Consider the following 19,669-nt stretch of genomic DNA (forward strand, 5'->3'; position numbering starts at 1 on the left):
GTTTCAAAACATTATGATTTTGAGGGGCGCCTGGGTGGCTCGGTCGGTTAAGCGTCCGACTTCGGCTCAGGTCATGATCTCACGGTCTGTGAGTTCGAGCCCCACGTCGGGCTCTGTGCTGACAGCTCCGAGCCTGGAGCCTGTTTCAGATTCTGTGTCTCCCTCTCTCTCTGCCCCTCCCCTGTTCATGCTCTGTCTCTCTCTGTCTCAAAAATAAATAAACGTTAAAAAAAAAAAAAATAGGCCACCTTGCTAGGAGTATTTATAAAAAAACAAAACAAAACAAAAAACATTATGATTTTGAAAGCAAAGTTTTAAACAGTTGTGTTTAAATGCTTTTATAAATCATCCAGTCAGCAGCAAAAGGAGAAATCCACCTCTATGATGTGTCCAAAAAGTCTACTCTAATTAGGGTTTTTTTCTTCCCCCGCTTTCCTCACTGATCCAATTATATTCTCCCAGCTATGATCTCTTAGTGACCAAGTATATTCATTTGAGACATATGAACCAAGATTAATGATATACCCTATGGTATTAATTTTATTAGTTCTACAATATTATCTAATCGAGTCAGCTAACCTTTAACACAGTAGGCAACGGATGGCTTTTCAAAAGCTTAAGAGTTTTAAATTCTCATAACTGCTGCTTACAAGTTAAAATTTATTAAGAAAATCAACCCAAAAAGAAAAAGCCAGCAGTTTCAAGAGAGAATCCACACATATATAGTCTGACTGAAGAATATAATTAGTCCTTTGTTCTTCTCTCTGCTTCAGGAAATTTTAATGATATGGCCATGACCATTCTCTTTGTAATTTTTCACTTTTAAAAGTCATTGAGAAGAGAGTTCAGATGTACACAAGATATGTATTTCTCTCTGGATTTTTCATGATACTTTATTCAGGGTCAAAGTAAGGGCCAAATGGTCTCTGATGATGTCTCTGAAGTCTGGATTAGTTTCCTTTTTTTTTAATTGGTCCTTGGATAGTATAACCTGAGAAGTAGTAATTGATACACAAAACTCTTTCCTGAAGCATGGTTTTTTAATGACTATTGGTGCAATCACTAATTAGGTCCCTCCCATGAGCATCTCTCACAATCTCCCATGAAAAGGGAACTAAGAGATGATCTAATTTAAACTGCTCTGAAGGTAGGAGTCCCCTCAGTGGCATCCCTGATAAGTCACTCACCATCTACCCCAGGGAGGATCTCCACTCTAAAGTGGACACTTCTAGTTTTTGAAAACTTTTTTTCCAGTTGATTGTGATAGAATTGACATACAATATTGTATAAGCTTAAGGTATATGACATAATGATTTGATACATGTATATATTACAAAAGATCACTATAAATAAGTCTTAAGGTTTTTTTTTGATGTTTATTTATTTTTGAGAGAGAGAGAGACAGAGCATGAGCAGGGTAAGGGCAGAGAGAGAGGGAGACACGGAATCTGAAGTAGGCTTCAGGCTCTGAGCTGTCTGCACAGAGCCTGATGTGGGGCTCGAAACCACAAACTGCAAGATCATGACCTGAGCTGAAGTCGGATGCCCAACTGACTGAGCCACCCAGGCACCCCTCAAGTTTAAAATCTATCAGGGGCACCTGGGTGGTTCAGTTGGCTAAGTGCCCGACTTCGGCTCAGGTCATGATTTCACGGTTCGTGGGTTCGAGCCCCACGTGAGGCTCTGTGCTGACAGCTTGGAGCCTGGAGCCTGCTTCACATTCTGTGTCTCCTTTTCTCTGCCCCTCCCCCACTCGTATTCTGTCTATGTCTCTCAAAAATAAATGTTAAAAAAAAAAAGTTTAAAATCTATCACATTACTTACAATTTTTTTCCTTGAGACATTTCTATTTTTTTTTTAAAGCAGCTTTAGTTACTTAAAAAGTTCTTCATTAGTAAACAAACATGTTCCTTTCCATATTTTCTATCACTGATCTTTATTCACTTTCTAGAGTTAACAGAGTAAGTCTATTCTTTTTTTTTTTTTTTCTTAAATGGGAACCCTTGAAATACATAAAGACAGATATATAATTAATCACAACTTGAGAATTGAACTGGGAACTTTATATACATTACACCTTTAATCTTCATGACGACCTTTATCAGGTCGTCATGTGCCCATTTTATAAATGAGGAAGTGAGGAAGCTGAGAAAGTGAGAAATTTGATCTAAGGTCACACAGCTAGTTAAGTGGCAGTTTTTGACTGTGCATCATCCATTTAACCCCAAAGGCTGAGAGGAAGGGGAAAAAAAGCTCTTTCATATGCCTATCAAATAAACCAAACAAGGTTCATTCACCAGGCATGAGATAATCATGAAGATTATCACTGTTATTTATCCCTAAGGAAACATACACTGCTTAAAAATAATTTATTCTAGAATATTGGCTAATGTCAACCTTGTGCTAAATGGGCTTTGATTTGCAGAATCTGCTTTCCTTTTTTAAAATTAAGAACAATTTTGAACTGCTTCTCACGGAGTTTTCCTTTGTTCTTCACAATACCTTAAGCAAGGTTTCCCAAATTTCCCTGATGGTACCACTTGGGGAACTGTTTTAACACAAATTCACAAGCTCTATGTTGGACCCTCTGAATCAGAATCTCCAGGGAGGGGACCTTGGAAACCATTTTTTTTTTTTGTTTCCTTTTTTTAACTTTTTACCTGGAAATAATTTCAAATTTATCAAATGTGGCAAAAAAAAAAAAAAAAAAAAAGGATAAAGATCATCCATAAATCCTTTACCCAAGATTTACCTATTGTTAGCATCTTATCCTGTTTGCTTTATCATTCCTTCTGTTTGTTTTTGTAGCACACACACGTGCATACATTTTTTTGTGAACCACGTGGTTTTGCGAACCATGTGAGGATATATTACGTCATGGTCCTTTATCTCTAAATACTCCAGGGTATATTTCCTAAGACTAGGAATATTCTCTTCCATACTCAGAGTGTAGCAATCAACTTCATAAACTTACTTTGAGGGGAACCTGGGTGGCTCAGTTGGTTAAGTGTCTGCTCTTGTTCTTGGCTCAGGTCATGATTTCATGGTTTGTGAGACTGAGCCCCACAGTGGGCTCTGTGCTGATAGCACAGAGCCTGCTTGGGATTCTCTCTTCCCCTCTCTCTCTCTGCCCCTCCCCGGCTCTATCTCAAAATAAATAAATAAACTTAAAAAAATAAATTTACTTTGATATAACATTTCAACTAATCTGATCTACCATTCACATTCTGTCAGATGATTTAATAATAATACACTTTGCAGCATTTTCCCCCAGCCAGTACAAGTTATGGTCTAGGATGAGATGCTGTCTTTAGCCACCATGTCTCTTTAGCCTCCTTTAATCTGGAACATTTTCCATAAGGATTCTTTGTCTTTCATGATATTTACATTTAAAAAGGACATAGTCCCATTCCTACTTTATTTGAACTTCCTTATTTTGTGTTTGCTTGAGGTTTCCTAATGATTGGAGTACTGCATAAATGATGCTGTATCCTCTGAGTGTCCCTCAGTAACACCCAGTAAAGGTACTGCCTAATTTCTCTACTGTATATCTGTTCTTTTTTTTTTTTTAGCTAATAAGCAGTCTGTGAGGATACACTTTAAGACTATGCAAATATCCTGTTCCTCATCAAAATTATGCCCTCAGTTTAGCATCCACTGATGAATCCTGCCCAAGCCTCTTTTATCTGATCCTACCACAACAAGTGCAAAATGAGGGTTTTCCTCCAGCGTGCCCTCCACATTTTTCAGAAAGCCTTTGGCATTTACAGTAAGCAGAGAAGCTTTCTCCCCCACTTATTTATCTATTTGTAATCGAAATGGATTATGAATTTTGCAGTGATTTATAACTCCTTATATTATCCTTATAATTCTATATTAAAACTATTCCTAATTCCTAATAATAAGTAATGATAATTCCTTAATTATTTTGGTGCTCAAATTGTTCCAGATTTGGCCAGTGGGGATCTGCTTCTTTAATTTGGCTCCTGTGTCCTTGTGACCTGCCCCATCATTCTTTCGAGCATTTTCCTTTCTGTCATGACAAGCAGTTCCAGCTTCGACCTGTACCAATCCTGCCTCAGTCCTGGAATCAGCCATTTCCCTTAGGAATATTAGTTCTTCTGAGAGGGTATTAACAGTATTGGAGACAAAGGACTGGGTGCTAGGTGTACTCATTGGATTGGGGTGTCTTTACTTTGTGGCCCTTTCAATGCACACAGGTGGGAAATATTTGCATGCATATGTACATATATCCACTTGAATATATAGATATCTCTACATATCCCAATATGTTCAAAATCACTAATTCACATTAATACCCTCAATTCCAATGAGCCCCATGAGGCTGTTTGTCAGCTGTATTTTTAATGAATACCCCAAGTAACTGTTCTACTTAAGGATGTTTGGGGAACATTGCTCAGGACTGGTGAAACTCAGCCACAAGTTCTTCAGAGCTTTTCTGCAAAATTCAACTGGATTAAAGGGTAGACTAATTTAAAACGCTGAGTGTTCTCCATTTATTTTAGTCATCAGTTCCCTCTTTCTACAGAATATCTGTTTTACTAAACTCCATTCAAAGGATAACTATTTTTGAAGGTGTAAGTGTAAATTAGAAAGTGACTACTTTCTCCATCATCACTAACGTTCAGAGCTTTGAGTCTGATACTTTTTCTAGTTTTTCTTGTTATCAATGTCAACCTAAATCTTTTTACAAAACTCTTATTATTAGTTTTGGGGGACATGCCTCAGCACATTTTACCCTTAAACATTCTGGATACCTTCTTAGGAATACTACCAACCATGTATCTGTGTGTATAAGGTATACCCATGGCATCTGAGTGTGTGTGTGTGTGTATGTTATATGCTTTCAGCCATCCTCTTTCCTTTTTTTCCCACTAACTAGTTTCACTTGCAATACTATAATTCAATTTCTTAACCTTTAGGGCATATTTAACAACACTCACCATATACTATAAAGGACTACCAACAGGTAAATTCTGTACTTCATGAACCAGGCCTTCCTTGTTGGGTTAGAATGAGGTCCAGAATAGTTTCTTTCACTGTTATCAGATCGTGGCAGACTACTCTGTACTGGTAGAGATACAGGGGATACAGAAAGACGGGATACAGAAAGAGGAATGGCGAAAAATCCTAAGGGGATGGCAGCCCAAAGAGAAGGAGGTTCTTTGGCGATTAACCAAACATATTTCTGTAGATGTGCAAGGGATATCCTGAATGAATCAGGAATGGCTCTGAATGAACAAAACCAGAAATGAATTGGCTTGGAGCAGCACAGAGAGCTATACTAGTAACTACTCCTTGTACCCGTTTTCTCATCTTTCAAATGAAGATATTAATTATATCTACCTCATAGGGTTTTAATGAGGATTAGACAAGCTAACACAAGCTAGGTAATTAACAAGGTTATTCCTATGAAACAGAATTCTTTTTCTCATATCAATAAAGTGACAAAATGTATTCAGTACAGGATCTCTCATCCCTCTGAATAAACTTTTACTCTTATCCCTCTCAGGGTTATTTTTGTGATGCATAAGCAACATTACTATTTAAGAACTAAATGAATCCACCACGGAAATGACACAATAAAAGCAAGTCTATTACATACAAAAAACTTGAAGGAAATTTCTAAATGTCTAAAACTCTTTTGTGAGCACAATAAGTATAGATACAATTAATCAGATTTATGAAAAGTGATATTTTTCAAAGAGCTATTTTCTAACCTATCTATTACTTTCAGGTATTAAGGGCTTCCCAATGTGTTGAAGACAATCAAATTCACTAATACAGGCTATTTGTAGATTAATGGATTCCTGTAAATGCTCATTTGCTTGTAAAAAAAAAAAAAAGTGCATAAAAGTTTCAAATTCAGGACACATACGCTAACACTCTAAAAGATACCCAACAGCAACAAGACAATCATGATACTTACTTCATCTCTATAAAGTGGGCTAGTATAATACATTATGTCCATTGCACTGCTGTTCAACATATCCCTTAAACCGCGTACTTTGTCAGGAGTAATGGAATCAACAGTGTCTACAAATTAAAAAAAAAAAAAAATTTACAGAAGATCTTTGTTTTAGGGAAAAATATGAAAAAAATTACATTCTCTGAAACAGTAAGTCTTTAAGTTCATGTTTAAGTATTCAAGAGTGGTTTGGAGAACAGTATGGAATTTCCTCAAAAAACTAAAAACAGAACTACCCTACAATCCAGTAATTGCACTATTAGGTATTTACCCAAAGGATACAAAAATACAGATTCAAAGGGGCATATACACCCCACTGTTTATAGTAGCATTATCAACAATAGCCTAACTATGGAGAGAGCTCAAATGTCCACTGACTGATGAGTGGACAAAGAAGATGAGGTAGACATATACAATAGCATATTACTCAGCCATCAAAAGAATGAAATCTTGCCATTTGTAACAATGTGGATGGAGCTAGAATGTATCATGCTAAGTGAAGTAAGTCAGTCAGAGAAAGACAAATACCATATGATTTCACTCATATGTGGAATTTAAGAAACAAAACAAATGAGCATATGGGAAAGGAGGGAAAAGAAGAGAGGGAAACAAACTTCAAGATACTCTTAACAAAAACAAACTGAGGGTTGATCGAGGGAGGTGGATGGGAGATGGGCTAGATGGGTGATGAGCATTAAGAAGCGCACTTATTGTGATGAGAGCAGGGAGTTGTATGTAAGTGATGAATCACTGAATTCTACTCCTGAAACCAATATTGCACTGTATGTTGATTAAAAAAAAGTCTCAAAGAAAAATATTCAAGAGTAGCTTTGCATCTAATGAACTTTCCTTTCTTGCAAAATGTTGCAATCCCCTGCCCCCCACCTATCCCCCCCCCCCCCCCGCGAAAAAAACAGTAGAAGACAAAAGGGGACGTGGGAAGAAAAGGAACATTAAGGATGAAAACCATTATCAAATCTATAAAGATTTACCATTTTTTCCTATGTACTGGCTTTTGCATGACATTCAGGGGTACCCAGAGCAAAACCAGGCCATCTCTATTCTTGTAACAAGTGTTAAGAGACATGACCTCACTCTTTTCTATACCTCTTTTCCTGTTTCCTTTCTCTTCTCCTTCTTTGGCCTCTGCACCTTGGCCTGGCAATACCCATATGGAATGCCTAGAGCCACTGGTGACAAACCAGCAACAAATTAAAAAGTTTCCCTACACTGTACATGTATCTATCTTCAGTGAACCAAAGGTGCTGTGGGCAGGAGTTGACAAATTACAAATACGCACAAAGGCAAATCAGCAACGGGCCTCCTCAGTAAACAAGATAAAGTTGGGATAATTTATTAAAAAAAAGTTACATAAATTGTAGTGCAATTACAGCTAACCTGTGGAAATTCTACCTTGGGAAGATTATTCTATTAAATGCCTAACAAAGTGAAGAAAACTTTGCACTTCTTATAGAAATATAAAGAAGCACTATACCTGGATGAATATCATAACATGAAAGCGCAAGGTGGGCAGCAGAAGGCTTATATTTTTATCTTCCAGTTTCTCACTGCATTGATTTTTATTTATTCCCTACTTTAATACAATCTAATAATGACTGGAAGACAGGATTCAGGCAAAAGCTAGAAGTCTTTTCAAAGACATAAAGGATATGGATTGCACTACCTATTTTACAGCCTGTGCCCATTTTTAAATTGTAAAAGTGAAAGACGTGACTACCGTGCTGATATGAAAAGTTTAAATGTCATTTTAATGCATTTCCAAAAAAAGTTTGTACTGGGCAATAACATGCATATGAAGAAGATATTTAATATTTTTGTGCAACTGAAAGAGTAATTTAAATATGGGAAAACATGTTTCTGCCACCTAGCTTAAGAATATTGCCAGTATCTCTAAAACCCACAGTATATCCCAAAATGATCAAATGCCCCTTCCTCTCTAAATAACCACCAATAAGAAGTTTGTGTTGAGCCACTTGGGTGGCTCAGTTGGTTGAGTGTCTGACTCTTGATTTTGGCTAAGGTCATGATCCCAGGGTCATGGGATCGAGCCCTGTGTTGGGTTCTGCGCTGAGTGAACAGCTTGCTTAAAGTCTCTCTCTTTCCCTCTGCCCTTCCCCCAGCTCACATGCTCTCTCTCTAAAAATACAATACAATAAAATGATAAAATAAGTTTGTGTTGATTACACTCCTTACTTTTCTTTACAGATTTCCTACATGTTCATTAATAATTTTAGCCAATTCTGTAGCATTTACTATGTGCCAGAGACTAAATATTTTATTTCGTTTTGTCTGTTTTGGAACACTATGTAAATTAACTTACTGTCCATTGTTTGTTTCACCCCTAATACTATGTTTCTGAGATTCACTGATGTTGAGCCAGATAGCTGTAATCCCCTCATTTTGACTGTTGTACAGCACTTCACACATAACTAACAATGTACCCATTTTCCTTTCAAAGACATCTGAGTTATTTTTAGTTTTTTGCTAATATAAATTATGCTCCTAATAACACTGTTGTAAATGTCTTCTGGTGCACATGTATGGGAGTTTCTTTAGGATATATACACCGAGGGGTGAAACTGCAGTCACAGGGCACATGCACATTCAACAAGATAAGAATATGTCAAACCATCTTCCAAAGTGACTGTACCAATTCATACTCCCACCAAAAGTCAATGATAAATGTCAATGCTGAACATCCTTATCAATATTTGGTATTGTCACTTTCTTAAATTTTGCCTGATGGGTGTTTAAAGATATTTCATTGTGGTTTTAAATTGCATGTCCTTGATTACTAGAGAGATGCACTTTTTTATTATATAAAAATATGTATTTAAAATACACACATATATATCCACGTGTGTGTGTGTGTGTGTGTGTGTGCGCGCGCATGTGTCTGCCTATCAATATCCATTTGAGTTTCTTGTTCTTTATTCTGGATATTAAAGCTTTGGTGGTTATATCTGTTGTTCTGTTGCAACATCTTTTCCATTTGTGGCTTGCCTTACTTTTAATGGTATCTTTTGAGAAAAAGAAGTTCTTAATTTCAATCTAATCAAATTTATCCATGCTACTTTATAGTTGTGTTTTTGTGTTTTGTTTAAGAACATATTCTCGGGGCGCCTGAGTGGCTCAGTCGGTTGAGCGTCTGACTTCAGCTCAGGTCATGATCTCACTGTTCGTGACTTCGAGCCCAGTGTCGGGCTCTGTGCTGACAGCTCAGAGCCCAGAGCCTGCTTTGGATTCTGTGTCTCCCTCTCTCTCTGACCCTCCCCCGTTCATGCTCTGTCTCTCTCTGTCTCAAAAATAAACGTTAAAAAAAAAAAAAAAAGAACATATTCTCCCATATATTTTTTCTAATACATTTTAAAGTCCTAGCTTTCATAAATTATGTGTTTGATCTATCTGAAATGTGAGGTAGGGATCATTTTCATTTCTTCCCCCATAGGATAACTGGTTACCAAGCACCATTTATGGAACAGGCCACCTTTTACCAGTGATCTCCAAGGCCATCTCTGTCATATGTCAGGTTTGCAAACTAAGCGCAGATCCTAAGCACAAACTAGGGGTATCTAGTCTGGTGCACTGATCTGTCGGCTAACCCTTCTGCCAATCTAAATTGTCTTAAATACAAAAGTTGAAAAATAGTTCTATTATCTACCAGGACATGACACCCTCTCTACCCTCTTGTTCTGTATCTTGCTACTTTTGGGCCTCTGATCTTCTACAATAATTTTAGGATCAGCTTGTTGAGTTTTGTGAAACTCTACTGGGATTTTGATTGGCATTGCATGGAATCTATAGGTTAGTTAGGGAGAATTAACATCTCTAGGATACTGAATCATCCAATCTATGAAAATGATCGTTGTACATATTTAAGCTGTACTGAATATCTTTTAACAGTTTTTTTCATTTTTAATATAAATATACATATTTTATTAGATTTCTAGGAACCTTATATTGTTATGCTATTTCAAATAGTCTGCTGGGATATAGAAATGCAGCTGTTTTCACATATAGATCTTTTATTTCACAGCCTTGCAAACTATCTTATTAATTTCATTTTTTCTGCAAATTCTTTTGTGTATTCTGTGTATACAGCCATAAGACCCGCAAAGGAAAACAGATCTTTTCCATTCCTTAAAACTATTATTTCTTTTCCTTATCTTATTGACTGGTTACGCCTTCCAGTTGAGGATCTGTTATAAGAATAGACATCCTTAGCTTATTCCTGATTTAAAAGAAATGTTTTTAGCCCTTCAATACCAATGAGGACAATGATGTTTATTGTAGGTAAATTCTCTTTATCAATATTTCTAAATCTACAAACAGTAAAATTGACTCTGAGTTTTAATGCATATATAGTTTTGCATAACTAGCACCTTGATCAGGATACAGAACTGTTCCCATCACCCTAAAAAGCTGCCCTTTAAATTAAAACCCTCCCCTAAACCCTGTGACCACAAATCAGTTCTGTCTCCATAATTTTGTCTCTTCCAGTATGTCACATAAGTGGAAGCGCAAATTATGTAATCTTTGAGCTTGACTGCTATAATATCGTGATACACAGCTGGCCCCAGACAACAAGGGTTTGAACTGTGCAGGTCCATTCATACATGGATCCTTTTCAATAAATACAGTACAGTACTTACTATAAGTGCATTTTCTTTTCCTTATCATTTCCGAAATAACATTTTTTTCCTTTCTCTCTTTTTTTTTTTTTTTTTTTTTAAGAGAGAAAAAGCACATGTAGGAGGGGGGCAGAGGGAGACAGAGAGAAGCTTAAGCAGGCTCCATGCTCAGTGCAGAGCCCGACACGGGGCTTGACCTGAACCGAAATCAAGAGTCAGATGCTCAACCAATTGAGCCACCCAGGTACCCCAACAATTTCTTTTTTCTAGCTTAATTATAAGAATACAGAATATAATACACATAACATAAAATATGTGTTGATTGACTATGTTATTGGTAAGGCTTCTGGTCAACCGTAGGCCATTAGTAGTTGAGTTTTTGAGAAGTCAAAAGTTATACACAAATTTTTGACTATGTGAGTGGAGGGGTCAATGCCCCTAACTAGCCTCCATATTGTTTAAGAGTCAACTGTAATAAGAAACATATGTTTGATCTTTGTCCCTGGTTCTTACCACAGGGTTACTAAAACCCTTATAATTTCCTGAGTGATGGGTGAAATTCTTTTATTATTCATAATAAGCCTCTTTCAACCATACCTGGGTTTATGCTAATAAGGCAACCCTTGAAGGATGGGGGCTGATTGCCAGAGGAACCAACTATGTCATCAGAGGTTAAACTTTCTGCCTCATCCCGACCTCCATAAAGGAGTGAGGGGCTTGAGATCCAGGTCAATCGCCAACGATTTAATCAATTACATCTACATAACGGAACCCTCATAAAAACCAAACAACAGGGTTCGGGGAGCCTCTGGATGGGCAAACACATGGAGATACTGGAAGGGTGGTGCACTCAGACAGGATATGAAATCGCCACACCTCTTCCCCATACCTTACCCTGCCTGTGCAGCTCTTCATCTAGCTTTTCAGTGTATCCTCTGTAATACCCTTCAAACCAGTACATGCGTTTTAAGCTAGTAAATGCAAACAAATGCTTGTGAGTTTTGTGAGTCATTCTAGTAAATTACTGAACCTCAGGATGGGGTCATGGGATCCCCCACGGGATCCCCCTTCCTCAATTTATAGCCAGTCAGTCTGAAGTACGAATGACAACCTGGAATGTGTGACTGCATCTGAAGCAGGGTGGGAGGGGTAGTCAGTCTTGTGGCATTGAGTCCTTAACCTGACTGCTCTCTCTTTGGGGAGTCTGTGGCAGAACTGAGTTAAATTGCAGGACACCCAGAACTGGGAGAAATGGTTGGTATAGGGAAAAACCTCCACACTTTTGGCACCAGCAGTTTTGAGAATAGAGAGAGACAGTAGTGTTTTTCCTTTAGTTTCTTTCACTCAGCACAATGCCTTAGAGATACTAACACAGTAGTTTAAACCTAACAGAAAATTACAAATTTGAGTTTTATTAAGTGTTCATTCATCTGTGTTGTCTGCATACCTGAGCAGACTCAGAAATTTATCTGGGTAAATGGGAAAAGCCCAAAAGATAGTGTTATTACACTAGAACTTTACATATGTGCTCCTGCTGCTGAGAAGGCTTCTTTAGTCACTAGCATTTTTTTTTTTTTTAAACTCATTACAGGTTTGGATGCCATTTTGGTTTATAAGTGACATTCCTAACTGACTATGACACAGAATCACAGTCTTGGAAGAATCCTTGGAGATCATCCAGGGAGGCAGTTTGGTACTGTGACAACAAGGGCTCTGGTATCATACAGACCTAGATCCTGCCTGCCATTCTTAGTTAGATTCACTGACCTTTTAATGAGTTTCAGTTTCCTTATCAGTAGAGAAAACAAACTAGGTATATTTCATTGGTTTATGAGAAAATTCAATGAGATACTCCATGTAAAATGCCCTGTGGAGTGCTACGCACACAGGCAAAGCTCCACAAAAGCAGCTGACATCATGTCTAGCACAACTCATTTTCCAGATTATGCAAATCATCGACTGAAACATGCTACTCTAATGGTTTAAATATTAAAAGGTCATAACTCTGTGTAGAGGAAGATGCATATTTTGGATAACAGCTCTTAAAGGAAGCAAACAAAAATGATTTTAATTAAACAAAGACTGTATAATTTCTCTATGCTAGATTGTAACAATTCACCAGCCTGAGGAATGCAGGAACCACAAAAGAACACAAAAAACCTGAGATTTTATCTTCCAAATATAGGAAAAGAAAATTATTAGAAAGAAAATGTAAGCTCATATGGAACAGTGGACAAATATTTTTAGTGTTGACAAATCACTTTCTGTCAAAACCTTTACACATTTTGGTCCTCCCACGTGCTCCCCACCCCCCCCAATCCACAGAGGGCAGGGGTGAATACTGTGCTGTGAAATCAACATGTCAATATAATTATTTTAAATATCAATGGATTTTATGTTAATAATCTAGAACAAAGAGTGAGTATACTCAAGACAACTTAATGAAAGGCTCTTTGTTTCCAATGAGCAACTTTGTTGCCACTGACTAAATCATTTAATTTTTAAGGAAACTGTACCTCCATCAAGAGTAAGTTTTGACCGCCACTCAACAGGCAGAAATTCAACATGTGTTGCATGGTTGGAAAAATGCCTTTCTTCTATTTTTCTTGCAGCTTCTCTCATCCTAAAAAAAAAAAAAACAAAAAAAACCAAAATAAAAACAAAACAAAATGTTATCAGAGTAACTTCTCATATGTATTTATATGGTATAAAATATCTTTAACCATACAACTTCTACTTGCTAACTTTGTCCAATTATATTTTAATTATTGTTACACTGTGCAGTATTTCACAATACTAGGAATCCCTCATTTCAAAGATATTTCCCTAAATTTGTCATCAGTGATTTCAAGTATTACAAGCTTTCACATTATATTCTAAATAATTATATATATTAATCTTCAGTAGACAGAAAGTGCAACAAATCCACCCTGTGCCATCACCCTGCCCCAAATATTGGCAAGTCATGGTCTGTCTTATTTCATCTATTTCTCCACTCATTCTCCCCATAATATGAATTTTAAAATTTTATTTTCAAAATTCAGATACAGCAAAGTTGACTTTTTTCCCCTTTTGCTATCAGTTGTATAGATTTCGTGGTTAACATCACCATAATTAAGATATAGAATAGTTCTATTATTTCTCCAAATCCCTCACACTAACTCTTTATAGCAGTGCCCTTCCCCTGTAATATTTTAAAGGAAATCCCAGATATCACATCATTTCATCTGTAAACTGTTTAGTATCTATTTCTAAAACATAAGGAAAACAACCTATTCTGTACTATTATCATACCAAAACTTTTTAAAAATGTTTATTTATGTTTGAGAGAGAGAGAGAGACAGAGAGTGGGGTGGGGGGAAGGGGCAGAGAGAGAGGGAGACATAGAATCCAAAGCAGACTCCAGGCTCTGAACTGTCAGCACAGAGCCCGATGCAAGGCTCAAACCCATGAACCATGAGATCATGACCTGAGATGAAGTGGGACGCTTTACCAACTGAGCCACCCAGGCACCCCCCAAAACTAATTTTTTTAAAGTTTATTTCTTTTTGAGAGAGAAAGAAAGAAGATCCCAAGCAGGCTCTGCACCGCCAGCACCACTAGCTTGGAGCTGGACGTGGGGCTCAGACTCACAAGCTGTGAGATCGATGACCCGAGTCAAAATCAAGAGTCGGATGCTTAACTGACTGAGCCACCAGGTGCCCCAATCATACCAAAACTTTGAACAATTCTTTAATTTCAGCAAATATGTAGTTTAGCAGTTCCATTTTCCCAGTTAGACTATGTTATTTTATAACATAAAATATATTTTTACATTTTAATTGAGCTCCAAATACAACAGCCCCCCCTTTACATGTGGGGATATATTCCAAGACCCCCAGTGGATGCATGAAACTGAAGATAGTACTGAACCATATATATATTGATTTTTCCTATACATACACACCTATGACAAGTTTAATTTATAAATTAGGCACAGTGAATGTTTAATAACAATAATAAAAAACAATTATAATACAGTGTAATAAAAGTTATATGAATGTGGGCTCTCAAAATCTTATTGCATTCATCCTTCTTCTTCTTCTTGCCACGATATATGAGATGTTAAAATGCCTACGAGGTGACATGAAGTGAGGTGAATGACACATACATTGTGACACAGCATTAGGCTACTATCATCTGCTTCCAGACTGCAGTGGACCCCAGATAACTGACATCAGAGAGGGTGCAACTGCAGATAAGGGTGGGGGTTGGCGCGGGGGTGGGGGGGACTACTTTACAGTCCATGCACTATAATTGGTAGGTATGTCTCTTAAGTGTCTTTTAATCTACAGGTTCTTCTCCCCCCCGCCGCCCCACTTTTTTTTGTTTTGTTTTGTAATTTATTTTTGTCCTGTAGAGTTCCTCAGAGTCTGATTTTTAATGACTGTATCCCCCTGGTATTTAACATGTTCTTTGTCCTCTACTTCCTGTATCTTGTTAGTGACATATAGGGGCTTGATCAGATGAAAGTTCTATTTTGGTAAGACTACTACTCCATAGGTGCATACATCTGTGTTTGTCTCTTTCTGGTGAAGCTAGCAGTTATGACGATCACTGCTTAGATTCATTTATTTATTATGGTTCCATCACTCCTTATTTGTTTGTAAAGCTTATAATTCTAGAAAGAGAAATTTCTTCACATCAAATATTTGGTTGCTTTGGAATACAACCAAATAGTTTCTGTATGAAATGAGAAAGTGAAGGATGAATACTTAATTCTTACCTTCTATTAACAATTTTCAAAATACTGAGTTCTTAGCTTCTATATTTTTTGACATATTTACTAACTCATACACTTAAACATATTTGAAGTGGAGTGTTTCAATCCACTGTAGTTACTATTCTTACAGATGCTCAAATTGTCTCCTTTTTTGATCAGTAAATCTCTTCAAGTTGGCTTCTGTGTCCTTTTGACACGACCTCCCTAGTTTTTCCTTCTGAACAATCAAGTGGCTTTTTGGTTTGTTCATAGAGTTGTGCAATCACCGCTATTATCTATACATCACCTGCAAAAGAAACAATGTAGCCATAGCAGTCACCTTCCCATATTTCCTCTCCCTAGGCCCTGGCAATCACGAATCCACTTTCTGTCTTTATGGATCTGCCTATTCTGGGTATTTCATATAAATGGAATCATACATATGTGGCCTTTTGTGTCTGGCTTCTTGCACTCATCATAACGTTTCAAGGTTCACCCACGTTTATTGTGAATCAGTACTTCACTGCTTTTTATAGTTGAATAATATTCCACTGTATGAATATGCTTTTGTTTATCCATTTGCATTGGAACGTTTGGATTGTTTCCAATTTTTTGGCTGTTATGAATAATGCTCCTATGAATACTCTTTAAAAGGTTTTGTGTAGATATATTTTCAATTCTTTTGGGTATATACCTAGGGGTGGAATTACTGGCTTGTATGCTAACTCTACGTTTAAATTCTTGAAGAGGTGCCAAACCATTTTCCAAGGCAATTATACTATTTTACAATCCCAACAGCAACATAGGAGAGTTCTAATTTTTCCACATCTTCACTAATACTTGTTATTTTCCAACTATTTGATAAGAGTCAACTTAGCAGGTATAGAGTGACATAACATCTCTTTGTGGTTATGAACTGCATCTCCCTAATACTTAATGATTTTGAACATCTTTTTATGTGCTTATGGGCCATTGGTATATTTTCTTTGGACAAATGTTTATTCAGATCCTTTACCTATTTTAAAAATTTAGGTTTTTTTAACTGCAAAAGTTCTTTATATATATCCTAGATACCAGATCCTTCTGAGATTATGATTTGCAAATATTTTCTCCCATTCTGTGGATCGTCTTCACTTTTTGATAATGTCCTTTGAAGAACAAAAGTTTTAACTTTTGCCAAAGTCCAATTTCTCTCTTTTTTCCTCTGTGGCTTGTACTTTTGATGTTGTATCTCAGGAACCATTGCCTAATCCAAGGTCACAAAGATATACTCCCAAGTTTTAAGAGTTTTATAGTTATGGCTCTTATATTTGGGCTTTATTTTGAATTAACTTTTGTATACGTGTGAGGTAGGGTTTAATTTCATTCTTCTGCAGATATATCCAGGTGTCCTAGTACCATTGGTTAAAAGGTTATTCTTTCATCAATGAATTGTTTTGGCACTCTTGCTAAAAATCAGTCCAACTCTGATTCTAATCCATTTATCTTGCTTTGTAGCAACTTATGAAACTGGGAAGTGTTAGTCCTCCATCTTTGGTTTTTTTTTAAGATTGTTTTGGCTACTCTGGGTTCCTTGCATTTCCATGTGGATATTTATTTATTTATTTATTTATTTATTTATTTATTTATTTAATGAAATTTATTGTCAAATCGGTTTCCATATAATAGCCAGATGCCCTCCTCAGTGCCCATCACCCACTTTCCCCTCCCTCCCACCCCCCATCAACCCTTAGTTTATTCTGTTTTTAAGAGTCTCTGATGGTTTGCCTCCTTCCCTCTCTGTAACTTTTTTTTTTTTCCCCTTCCCCTTCCCCATGGTCTTCTGTTAAGTTTCTCAGGATCCACATAAAAGTGAAAACATTCCATGTGGATTTTAGAATCAGCTTGTCAATTTCTGCATAAAAGACAGGTAGGACTTTAATAGCAATGTGGTAAGTATTGCCATCTTAATATTAAATCTTCTAATCCAGAAACGTAGGTTGTTTTCATTTACTTAGGTCTTCTCTTATTTCTTTCAATGGTGTACTACAGTTTTCAGTGTACAAAACTTACACTTCTTTTGCTAAACTTATTCCTAAGTAGGTAATTCTTTTTTTCTTTTTGATACTGTAATAAATGGAAATGTTTTCTTTTAAAAAAAAAAAAAAAAAGTAAACTCAACCCCAACATGGGGCCCAAACTCATGACCCTGAGATCAAGAGTTGTATGCTCTTCAAACTGAGCTAGCCAGACACCCCTAGAAATGCTTTCTTAATTTCCAGATTGTTCACTGCTAGTGTATAAATACAACTGATTTTTGCATATTGATCTTGTATTCTGTAACTTTGCTGAGTTCATTTATTAGCTGTAATAGTTTGTGTGTGTGTGTGTGTGTGTGTGTGTGTGTGTGTGTGTAGATTCCCTAGGATTTTCTCTATTTAAGATCATGTTATCTGCAGAGATCATTTTATTTCTTCCTTTCTAATCTGGATCTCTTTTATTATTTCTTTTACTTGCCTAATTGCCCTGGGTGAAACCTCCAGTACAATGTTGATCAGAATTGGGAGGTGACATCCCTGTCTCATTGCTGATCTTGAGGAAAAGCTTTCACTGATTCATTGTTAGAGTGTAATATTAGCCATGGGCTTGTAGATGCCTTTTACCAGAGGGAAGAAATTCCCTTCGCTCTCTACTCTCCTGAGTGTTTTCGTTAAGAAAGGGTGTTAAATTTTGTCAATGCCTTTTCTGCATCAAAAACCACGTGATGTTTTTGTTCCCCTTTGCTCTATTAGTGTGGTGTATTACCCTTGAGTTATTTTTAAAAATATGTTGAATCAATTTTGTATTCCTAGGATGAATCCCAATCAGTCATAAGGTATAATCTTCTTTACATGTTGGTGGATTCAGTTTGCTAGTATTGTGTTGAGAATTTTTGGGTCCATAAAGAATAGTTATTTGTATTCATAAGGGATACTGATCTGTAAGTTTTTTTTCCTTATGATATCTGTCTGATTTTGGTATTAGGACAATACTGGCCTCAACGAATGAGTTGAGAAGTCTTCCTTCCTCTTTTAGTTTTTTGGAGAGTTTATGAAGAATTGGTGCTCTTTTAATGTTTGCAGAATTTGCCAGTGAAGCCATCTGATCCTGAGCATCTTTGTTTTTTTGGAAGGAAGTTTTTTGATTATTAATTCAAATGCTTTACTTCTTAATGGTCAGTTTAGATTCTATTTCTTCTTACTGATCATCATATCAGTTTGGTACTTTGTATCTCTCTAGAAATTTGCCCATTTTATCTAGGCTATCTAATTTGTTGGCACAGAACTGTACATAGTATTCCCTTATAATCCTTTGATTTCTGTAAGGTCAGTAATTATGTCCCCTCTTTCATTCCTGATTTTAGCAATTTGAATCTACTTTTTTCTTGGTCAACAATACATCACACTTTTTTTCTTGGTCTTCTTGACCAAGCTGCAGGTTTCTCAGTTTTGCCAAAAAAATTTAAAAAAGAAAATCAACTGTAGTCTCACAAATACAAACAAGATTCAGAATGGTAGTGACAAGGATGAAGTTAATTTTACTCTTTTTACAGTTCTGGGCTACTAAGGAATTGTAGAAAGCAGGGAAAGAGTTAAGAGATCCTCTGGATTTTCCTGTTTATAATTAATCAGAATTTCTTTTTGTTTATTTTCTATCAATTACTAGTTTATGTGGGGGGTTTTCCATCAAATTACCCTGTCTCTGAAGGAATGACAGCAATCTTCTCGATAGCGGATACTTATTTTTTTAGCCCCTCTGGATTCATTCATTCCACTTACAATAATAGCTCTTGATTTTTATTTGTGGCTCTACCTCTCCCTATGGTGATGATGAAGCCAACTTCCATCTGACTCTGGGAGATGACAAGCTCAATACATCATACCCTGCATGGCCACATGTACAGATTCAGGCAGCTGGATGCAACGCCATTGGTCACTGAAATGCCTAGGCTAGCTGGGACTTCTGGAAAAATAGGCTTACTCTTTCTTTTGAAGTTGAACATAATATAATATAAACCATATATGGAAGCACACACAGGAGATGTCTGAGAATAGCTCAAAAATGAAAGAAAGTACAGTAGAAACTGGATTCTCAGTTCTCAGGACTGACACATCTTACATTTAGACTTCTCAGTGTTATGAACCACTAAATCCTACTTTTGGTTCAAGCCTTTTTGGATTAGGTTTCCCCTCACCTACATCCAAAGAAAGCAAGCTGATACCTTCTCATTTATCAATGGCGCCAGAGTGAATCTGTCATTAAACCCGT

At 36.7% G+C, this 19,669-nt stretch overlaps 1 protein-coding gene across 7 annotated transcripts in view; it reads right to left on the bottom strand.

The window, feature by feature from the left end:
• DDHD1 (DDHD domain containing 1) overlaps positions 1 to 19,669 on the bottom strand; it is a 97,929-nt gene that overhangs the window by 25,917 nt on the left and 52,343 nt on the right. For all 7 annotated transcript variants that reach the window (XM_019451781.2, XM_019451786.2, XM_053889429.1 and 4 more), the window contains 2 exons: positions 13,158 to 13,264; positions 5,951 to 6,057 (listed from right to left, as the gene is read on the bottom strand). In XM_019451781.2, the coding sequence (XP_019307326.2) occupies positions 5,951 to 6,057; positions 13,158 to 13,264 (214 nt within the window). The remainder of the gene's footprint in view (positions 1 to 5,950; positions 6,058 to 13,157; positions 13,265 to 19,669) is intronic.

Source organism: Panthera pardus, unplaced genomic scaffold, assembly GCF_024362965.1.
Source record: "Panthera pardus isolate Hobbes unplaced genomic scaffold, ASM2436296v1 HiC_scaffold_24, whole genome shotgun sequence".
NCBI lineage: Eukaryota > Metazoa > Chordata > Mammalia > Carnivora > Felidae > Panthera > Panthera pardus.